This window comes from Pinus tabuliformis, chromosome 6 (genome assembly GCF_031772625.1).
Source record: "Pinus tabuliformis cultivar Carrire ecotype Pingquan chromosome 6, CPIR1, whole genome shotgun sequence".
Classification (NCBI taxonomy): domain Eukaryota; kingdom Viridiplantae; phylum Streptophyta; class Pinopsida; order Pinales; family Pinaceae; genus Pinus; species Pinus tabuliformis.
In genome coordinates, this window is record NC_142292.1 from 1452115598 (window position 1) to 1452126334 (window position 10737).

At 36.1% G+C, this 10737-nt stretch overlaps 1 protein-coding gene across 1 annotated transcript; it reads right to left on the bottom strand.

The window, feature by feature from the left end:
* Positions 1 to 8725: 8725 nt before the first annotated feature.
* Positions 8726 to 10051, bottom strand: LOC149264088 (transcription factor MYB1-like). The gene is made up of 3 exons (XM_089388940.1): positions 9849 to 10051; positions 9627 to 9756; positions 8726 to 9541 (listed from the first exon to the last, which is right to left on the bottom strand). The coding sequence occupies exons 1-3, from the start codon at positions 9979 to 9981 to the stop codon at positions 8872 to 8874; spliced, it is 933 nt and encodes a 310-aa protein (XP_089245066.1). The 5' UTR covers positions 9982 to 10051; the 3' UTR covers positions 8726 to 8871.
* Positions 10052 to 10737: the final 686 nt, after the last annotated feature.

The following is a 10737-nucleotide window of genomic DNA, read 5'->3' on the forward strand; positions in this document are numbered from 1 at the left end:
CAAAACTATTCACAACCATGTCTTCTGACTTCTCTTGAATTTATTTACTTAAATATTCTCCCCTTTATTTGTCGAATCAATCTTCGTTCACTGCCTCTTCATAAATTTACGAACTAGCATCTTAATTGGTAATTTGAAATCTCATCTAATAACCTAATCTTTATCATCATACAATTTAATGTTTTTTTATTATTCCTAATGACTTTTATGTCATGTGGAACCACTAAGACTTACCTATATTCATTTCTCTTACATTATACTGCTCTCCCTATTATCATATCCGCTACCTTCAAAATTCCTAATTAGAAATGTAAGGAAAACGAGTCTCTTCACATATCCTAATTAAATTACATTCATAGAAAGAATTAAATATAACACAGGTAAAAGTTCTATATTTCATTAAATAGATTTTAGTTATCCATTTCATGAAATCTCATTCTCAATATAAATGTTTAATTTAATTTTTATAAAAAATTCAATTAGAAATAAAAAAAACTCATAACCTATTAATAATTTATAAAATGTGATGAAAGAGTTAACGCTTAGTTAAATAAATAACAAACATAACTATTTTTGATAAATAAAAACATAATTATTTGATGTGATGCATATATGAAAATATGCAATATGAGAACTCTGATATTGCATAGACATCACTCAATATAAAGGAATTATTATAATTCACTATCCCATTATAATGAAGCGTATTCTCTCAAGTGCAACTTCATATTGAATTTGAAATTTATTTAATATAAGTTAATTATTATAATTCACTAACCCATTGATAAATAAAAACATAATTATTTGATGTGATGCATATATGAAAATATGCAATATGAGAACTCTGATATTACATAGACATCACTCAATATAAAGGAATTATTATAATTCACTATCCCATTATAATGAAGCGTATTCTCTCAAGTGCAACTTCATATTGAATTTTAAATTTATTTAATATAAGTTAATTATTATAATTCACTATCCCATTATAATGTAGTTTATTCTGTCAAGTGCAACTTCATATTGAATTTGAACCACTTCATATTGAATTTGAAATTTATTCTGTCTAGAATGTAATTTGATATTAAACTGTCAAGTGCAACTTCATATTGAATTTGAACCACTTCATATTGGATTTGAAATTTATTCTGTCTAGAATGTAATTTGATATTAAATTTGAGTAATAAGATAATAATTATTCTTCTCAACTACATAAAATAAACAAAATAATCCTACAATTTTTACTCATATTCTATCCTATCTCAAACTATCATATTATCATATGAACGTGAACCAACCCCTTCATACATGAATATAAAATATACTTTATACGTATGTTATAACGATGATGCAGGGTGAAGAATGCATTTTATGCACGTCCCTTTTGTTATCATTGTTAGGAAGTTTCAAACACCATATACCACCGAGGTAGAAATTTACAACATTCCATTTCTTTAATTTTAATTAATTCAAAACTTCAAAATTAAATTAATTTTTTTTTTTTTTTTTTTTTCAATTTTTCACTTTTTAATATTGAAATCATTACTTTATTTTTCAGGATTGGAGTCCCTATACAAACTTCAATAATTTTTTCTCTCTGATTGATAACAAGTGGGAGCCTGGGTGGCTAGTCCTTATCATAATAGTTAAAAAATAATTAATATTATTTTGTATTAATGGAGAAAATGGTTACATTGTTGTAACATTCTACCTACTTTAGGATTAGTTCCTAAAGTTTAGGGGTTTGGGTGAAACTTCCTAATTCCTAGTCTTGTATTTAATGATGTAATCTTTCATTGATGAATAATAGAGTGTACGAGAGTGATCTCTCTGTTTTAGTGAGTGTAGTCTCCAGGTGCAGGCCACACCTGAGAGCTACATCTCTTTCTTTTCAATTCTATTCACATTTTATCTTGGTATCAGAGCTCAGATTGTGTGAGCCTGATCTTTTATCACCTTTGTGGCTGAAGTGCCTTTGTAGCTAACTTGCCTTTGTGGCGGAATTGCCTGTGTGGCTGGAGGTGCCTTTGTGGCCGCGTGTGCACAAGAGTTGTGTGCTTAATTGAGCAGGTGGACTACAGAACACCTCGCTCAGACTCGGAATTTTTTTATTTTTTATTTTTTTTCTTTTTTCTGAGTAGAAGGGGGTTGGCGTCAGTTACTGGCTCGGGATCGCACCAGAACTCTAGATTGGCGCGGCTGTTTTGTTATTAAGCGTGTCATCGCGCCAGAACACTGATTGGCGCAGAATTTAAGGAGGAAATCGTGCCAGAAATTTTGCCTCGCACCGATTTTATCTTGGCGCGGGATTTTCGCTCGGAAGAGCGCCAACTCACCTTCAAGGGGATCTGCGGGAAGCCTCAACCTCGTTTGGCGGTTTGCAAGGGGTGCAGATCGGCGAAGTTGCAGATCTATCCGGGAGAGGCAAATTGGATCAATTTTGATCAGATCAATTCTTTGGCTGTATTGGAAACGCCGAATTTGCTCGTTGGAGCAGGATTGCCAGACACTGTAGATTGGTGGCAGAGGTGACAGATCGATCTGATAGGTATTGTTTTTTTTTGTTGTTGGGTAGATTCAGAATGAGTAATACGATGGAATCTTACCTTAACAAGTCTAGTAAACTTAATGGATCTAACTTCACGAATTGGAAGTTTAAGATCCAGACCTTGCTCGAGGGTGCGAATTCTTGGTCCATAGTTACAGGCGATGAGCAGAAGCCGAACGGAGGGCCACAGGATCAAGATTGGGCAAAACGAGAGAACAAGGCCAAATTCTTGTTGAAGATGTCTGTGAAGAACAATGTTATTGCGCACATCAGAGACTGTAAAACGTCCGCGGACATCTGGACGAAAATCAAAAGTTTGTATGAGACCCAGAATACAAGCAGAGTCTTGGCACTTAAAAGCAAGCTATTTTCAATGAGGATAGACGAAAGGGAGACTGCTACTACATTTTTTGCGCGAATTAAAGATGTGAAAGATGGATTGGGGGCCATCAGAGTGGCGGTGTCTGATGAAGATCTTGTTGCAATCACAATGAACGGGATGCGTGATGATTTTCAAACGTTCATCACTGGAGTGTCAGCAAGGGAGAAAGTGCCTACATTTGATGATCTCACTGGGATCTTGCAGCAAGAGGAGGAGCGGCGGCAGAACTTGAACCCCCAAAGTGATGATCTTGCACTGATGGCGAAATGACGATCATCCAAAGGAAAGCAGTCACAACAGTAATCAAAGCAGAAAGGAGGAACATCACATAAGAATCTGCATTCTCATAAAGGTATGCTTGCAAATCATTCTGAAAAGAAATGTTATTATTGTGGAAATAAGGGTCATATACAGAGTGAATGTTATAAGAAGCAGGTTGATGATGCAAAGAGGAGGCAAGCAAATGCAAAGCACAGAGGTACTTTGTTGAAGAAGAAGACTTCAGTCATGAATTTCGACTGTTCACAGTCGACTGTTCCCTTTCAGCATCTAATGAATATGACATTTGGTATGTCGATTCCGGAGCATCCTCTCACATGACAGGTAAAAAGCAATTTTTTGATAGTCTTGAAGAAAGTATAAATGGATCAAAAATATATCTAAGAGATGATAGTGGATATGAGATTAAAGGTCATGGGGTGATTTCAGTTAAGTTACCAAATGGAAAAATTAGTCACCTTACAAATGTTTTATATGTACCTGGAATTAAGAAAAATCTGATATCTGTATCCATGATGGTTGATCAAGATATGCAAGTCGAGTTCTTCAAGACTCATTGTGTGATAAAGGATTGCAAGAATGAAATAGTTGCAACAGGCATGCGAGTTGGAAGCATATACAGACTAAATGCAAAAAGCATACCAAAGCAAGCCATGGTTGCAGGAGGATCGACAGCCAAACAACTCTGGCATCAGAGGTTTGGTCATTTGAATTTGCAGGACCTCATGTTATTGCAGAAGAAAGGTATGGTCGAGGGACTCCCTATCTTTCGTAATATTCAGTTAAATTGTGATGGTTGTGCCCTAAGAAAAATGCATAGAGAACAGTTTCATGTGCATGATAGGAGGAAGGAAACAAACATTTTAGAACTAGTGCACATTGATGTATGCGGACCTATGCAGACAAGGTCGCTAGGAGGAGAATACTATTTTTTGTTATTTACTGATGATTGCACTAGATATCCATGGGTTTATTTTTTGAACATGAAAAGTCAGACTTTCCAGTGCTTTATAGAATTTAAAACCTTGGTGGAAAAACAGTTTGGTAAGAGTATAAAAATTCTCCGATCTGATCAAGGGGGGGAATACAAGCTAAATGAATTCATGAAATTCTGCAAATCTCACGGGATTGTTCAGCAGTATATAGTGCCACACACACCACAACATAATGGAGTTGCAGAGCGTAAAAACAGAACCTTGGTGGAGTGCGCAAGGAGTATGCTACAAGGTAAGGGTCTGTCTAATAGTTTCTGGGTAGAGGCTATCAATACTGCTGTATATTTGAAGAACAGAAGTCCTACCAAGTATCTTGGCTTCAAAACCCCTTTTGAAGCTCTATATGGATTTAAACCAGCAGTAAACCATCTAAGAGTATTTGGGTCAAAAGCACTTGCCCATATACCCAAAGCTGATAGGAAGAAATTAGACCCTAAAGCAGTTAAATGCATCTTTGTTGGTTATGGCACAAAATTTAAAGCATATAAATTATTCAATCTTGAGTCTCGTAAGACATTTGCAAGCAGGGATGTAGTGTTTCATGAACAGGTACAGGAAGGGAAAGATGACGTTGGTGATGATTGGCACATTCCATTGTTGTTGGCGGAAAGCAGCGAGGATGAAAGAGAGCAGGAGCAGAAAGAATAGCAAAAAGAAGAACAACGAGAAGGTGATAAAGCAAGCCCAGTTATAGCAGAAGAAAACAAATTTGAGGTAAGTCCCCTACCAAGGAGATCAGGTAGGAAGACTCAATTACCATTAAAATTGAGAAAATATGCTTTGATTTCAAAAGTTTTAAACATTGTAGAACCCTCTAATTAAAAAGAAGCTAGTCAATTTAAGGAATGGAGAGCTGCAATGAATGAAGAGATGGAATCAATTCTTAGAAATGATACTTGGGTTTTAGTTGAGCTGCCTAAGAATAAAACACCCATAGGATGCAAATGGCTATTTAAACCAAAAATGAATGCAAACGGAAGTATAGAAAAGTTAAAAGCTAGGCTGGTTGCAAAACGATATTCATAGCAGGAAAGTATAGATTTTGATGATACTTTTGCACCTGTAGCAAAGTTAAATACAATCAGAATGCTTATTGCTTTAGCTACTAAATGTAATTGGGAATTACACCAACTTGATGTTAAATCTGCATTTTTAAATGGTGATTTAAAAGAGGAAATTTACTTAGTACAGCGAGAAGGGTTTGTAAAGCAGGGGCAGGAACATCTTGTTTGTAGATTGAAAAAGGCTTTATATGGTTTAAAGCAAGCACCCAAGTCTTGGTACGAAAAGGTTGATTCTTTCTTTGTAGAGCATGTTTTCCATAGAAGTTTAAATGACCCAAATTTGTACACCAAGTACAATAATCAGGGGCAGATTATTTTGATTTCTTTGTATGTGGATGACATGATTATAACAGGAAATGCAGATGATTTAATCAGAGGAATCAAAAGGCTTATGGCACAAGTTTTTGAGATGAAAGATCTTGGAAGTCTTCACTATTGTCTGGGATTAGAAGTACGCAGAGATACTGGGCAAACTTTTCTTACCCAAGGGAAGTATGCTAGAAATCTGTTGGAAAAGTTTGGTATGGATCAGTGTAGATCAGCAGCGACACCTTTGCAGTAGAATCTGAAATTGAGCAGTGACGATGGCACTAAGGAGGTTGATGCCACAATGTACAAACAACTGGTTGGCATCTTGATATATCTTACAACAACCAGACCTGACTTGGCATACTCTGTTAGTGTGTTGAGCCAATTCATGTCGAAGCCGCTTGAAAGTCACTGGGTAGCAGCAAAGAGCGTGTTGAGGTATCTTTGTGGTACTGTTAATTATGGTATTTTATACACTGATGTATCTGATGTTACTCTAGCTGTCTTTTCAGACTCAGACTGGGCAGGTAACCTGGATGATCGGAGGTCCATCACGGGTTATGCATTCAACATAGGTTCTGGGGTCATAGCATGGAGCAGCAAGAAGCAGAGTACTGTAGCCTTATCTTCATGTGAAGCTGAGTATCAAGCATTGTGTGCAGCAACGTGTGAAGCAATCTGGTTGAGAAGGCTTCTCAAAGATGCTGGAAAAGAACAGAAGAATCCCACTTCCATGAAAAGCGACAACTAGAGCACCATTAAATTAACATACAATCGAGTGTTTCACAAAAACACCAAACATATAGACACTCAGTTTCATTTTGTTAGAGAGAAAATATAGTCAAAAGAAATTGTTGTTGAATATTGTAAAACTTGTGACAATGTGGCTGATATTTTCACAAAGACTCTTGCACAAGTGAAATTTGAATTGTTTAGAAAGATGCTAGGAGTCCAGGAGAACCCTTTCTCCATTAAGGGGGGGAGTTAAAAAATAATTAATATTATTTTGTATTAATGGAGAAAATGGTTACATTGTTGTAACGTTCTCTCTAGTTTAGGATTAGTTCCTAAAGTTTAGGGGTTTGGGTGCAACTTCCTAATTCCTAGTATTGTATTTAATGATGTAATCTTTCATTGATGAATAATAGAGTGTACGAGAGCGATCTCTCTGTTTTAGTGAGCATAGTCTCCAGGTGCAGTGCACACCTGAAAGCTACATCTCTTTCTTTTCAATTCTGTTCACATTTTATCTATAATTTGTTTAAGTCGAGAGATTATAAGCGCACTTAACACATCATTTACGCCTTTTCGTCGAATAGTGGATTGGAAGATCTTTAAGCGAAACTCTAACTATACTTTGGTGAGCAACTGTAATAAAAACTATCGCGGCACATTTCGTGAAGTAAGAGGATGTGACACTCGAGAGCATACTCTGGTTGTTCATGGGAGAGCAAGAAGTGGTGGCAGACATGGTACAATGCAGCAGAATGCTCATTTTGCAAATCAATGGAATCCGAATTTTCATGTTTGTACATTTACCACATGAGATTAGCATACGGTGGTGTTCAAACATATGTTAACTTTTAAGCATGTTACATACAATGTTGCAAATACGGAAATTAACCGTAGACAAAAATGACAGGATAGACGTAGAGGTGCATGGTGCTAGCATAGTGTTTGTTCAAATCTAGGTTAACTTAGTCATGTACATGCAAACTAGTAAATTAGCTATATAATAAGATGACACGTTACACAATTTCACTTTGGATGCGTGCTATGCCATGCAAAGACGTCAATAGATCACAATCAAAACATTCTAAACCTGCACGCTAACATGATAGTCAGTTCTAATGGTGGCATGTTTGATACAAGTTTGAGTGTCTTACCTCTTCCAAGCCTCAGCCTCAAGGTAAGGACCGATTTATTTCTGTCAAAGTATATAATCATTATAGATTTATTTTAAATATGAATTTAATATATAATCAGTGTAGATTTATTTTAAATATGAATTTAATATATAATCAGTGTAGATTTATTTTAAATATAAATTTAATATAGGTAGAAAATGAGGATTTAATTTTTTTACTAGTAAATTACTTTATGAAACAACATTATTTAAATATTTTCTATAGTTATGTAATTTTTTTAATTTTTAATTTTTTTATTTGGACTAATAATAGAAACATTATACTGAGCTATAAAATAAACCTCTCTACTAAAAATACAACCAAATAAACATCCTCGAAACAAATTCCATTCATAAGATCAAATTCAATTAACACCCTCGAATTGTGTTGACGTTCTTTTAAAAGATCTTGTGCCCATGTTTTCAAACCAAATGAACAAATAAATGTTTAAAATCTGAATAAGTCCAGAGAAAGAAACCTAAAATCTAAAATCTAAGAAATCAATCTCATGAATTTTATTTAAATCATTTAATATAATAAAACGGTTGGAAAGGTAAGTTTCTAATATTAATTAAAAAGTTGAATTTAGTCAAAGGAGGAAAAAAATATTAGCTTTTGGTTAACCAGTCAAAGAAAGGGAAGTTTCATGAATTTTTTGATTAAGCACAGTGGTTGCTTCTAAAAATCGAAGCAAAATGTTTTAATATGATAAATCCTACAGACGAATTCGAGGTTCGCTTCACCAACTTCGGACTATGCTGGTACTGTTATACTTTAAGAGTTTAATAATCAACTTCTTTTCATCGCAGTTCAATTTTTAAACGTTGGACATGCAATTTTAGAACAATCCGAGAAATACAATGACGCAGAGAAACCGCTAGCGACACTTTGAGGGATGAAAACATAATATTTAAATACAATCTAATGTCATGTCGATTCCCTACTTCGGATGTAGAACTTGTTCAATTCAAGTAATAATATGTAATAATATGATTCTTTACGCAACCAAAATATTACGTCATACCTCCACGCTGGTACGATTCTTCTCTCATGACCACCGTCACGTGATCCACAACGACTCATGAGTACGTATAGAAAATTAGAAATAATCAGGAGACCAAACCGAAACGGTTAATGTTGGCAGTAATGATTAATCAACACTATCAAGATTAATATTACTAATTAAGCTGAGCGTGAGTGTTGATAGAAAAAAATTGTCATTGAAATCCCACCCGGCATGTCTACAATGTGTGCGCGAATTAAGCAACAACCCTTAAATTTTATTGCTTACATTACTTCATATATAATTTATTCAGGCTTGCGGCCTAAGATTGTCTACAGCTCTTTTCTCCCATTCCTCTTATAATTCCAGCAGGCTTCATTTCTATAAATAATTGAATTCATGAATCCAATCTCCGTGTTGCGCGTTATCGTACAATTCTTCCATTCCCCTGTAGAATTCTTCTGACGCAAAATCTGTTGAACAGTCCGACGGAGAATGCAGGAGCAGATTGCACTCTGGAAGAAATAGCTCGTTTGAAGACAATAATTTGTCAGCTAAAGTAGCTGCATCTTTTGCAAGCTGATCGTCATGAGCAGATTGCGGGTCCGGTAAACACGACATGGAAGAGGTAGAAATTGTAGCTGCCATTTCGACGACATTATCCGCCATTGCAAAACCAATGCGTTCAGATTCTTCGTCTCCGATGGAATCATTCACAACTAGATCTTGCCAAGAACACTTCGTATCTTCTTTAACATTGCACAACTTTGAGACTTCTTGTGATACACGATTATTGCGGTCATCATCGATACAGCCATTTGATCTTGCAGCTTCAGAGATTCTCACAGCCGTTGTTATTTTCACAGCGGTGGCTTTGAACACACGATTTTGGAGAGGAAAAGGAGATTTTGAGGTTGGACTGATATTTTGCGACATCTTCTGTAGAGATTCGTTCGTTGACAGGCGCAGCTTCTTGCTCACATGAGTGTTCCAGTAATTCTTGATTTCATTATCTGTCCGACCAGGCAGGCGCCCTGCTATCAGAGACCACCTGCAGATATATTGCATTAATAATCCGATGAGGAATCGATAATTCTAGGGCATCAATAAATCATGTCCTGTAATTCTCCACATACCGATTGCCAAGAAGGCGATGCAACCGAATAATGAGTTCCTCCTCGTCGGGAGAAATGTTTCCACGTTTAATGTCGGGACGAAGATAGTTCAACCATCTCAATCTACAACTCTTTCCGCAACGCTTAAGACCTGCAGAACAAAATGCAGGGTCAACTTATTTCTGTTCTCAATACATATTTATGTTTCCTTAAAAATGAAAGAAGATATTTGCCGAGATCCACCTGCTCTTTTAGGGATATTTTTCCATCCACCATCTCCATGAGTTCGAATATAATCAGAGAGAATCATATCCTCCATTGCGGTCCACGGCCCACGGCTAAGCTCTTCTTTAGAAGGGGAAGGAGATCGACCCATCTTCGATATTATTCTTCTGTAGCTCCTCAAGGCTAACTCGACGACAGATGATCTCGTCTGCCGGGAAACAGCCAGGGTGCTGGCCTCGTCGCTTCCGTTTCGCGGGGCCGATGACTATATATAGAAGCCCGCACAATTATCTCCTCCCAGTTCAATGTGGTAGCTGCAGTAAATCTGCATCAGTACACTGCGGTAAGTCTTTGGTGACTGATTCTCATTGGACCACACAGATAGACAGGTTTATGATTTCGACAGGCACGGATCTCGTGGCGAGGGATGATTATGGGACCACAGGAATAGACAGGTTTATGATTTCGATAGCCAAAGCTTTCGCAATCTCGCGGGCGCAGCCCAAAATTATTAATATATTCATTTTCAAACTCATATTTTATGATAATGGAGGATCTAGAATGGTTATCATTTTTCGTGGCCGCAAAGTTTTTAGGCATTGTCTACCAAAAAATTCACCGGGAATATATATATACATTCAAGCGGAAAACGCGATCTCGCTGGATCGCGCAGTCCAAAGTTATTAATGTATTCATTTATAAACTCATATTTTATCATAATCGGCGAACTAGAATGGTTATCATTTTTCGTTGCCACAAATTTTTTTGGCGTTTCTACCGGAAAATTCACAGGAAATATATATATATATATATATTCGGGGAAAACTGTAATTTTTGGATTATAAAAGTTGACAGTTTTCGTGTTATAATCACCATTTTGCACTCAAAAATATATTCAGTATTATCA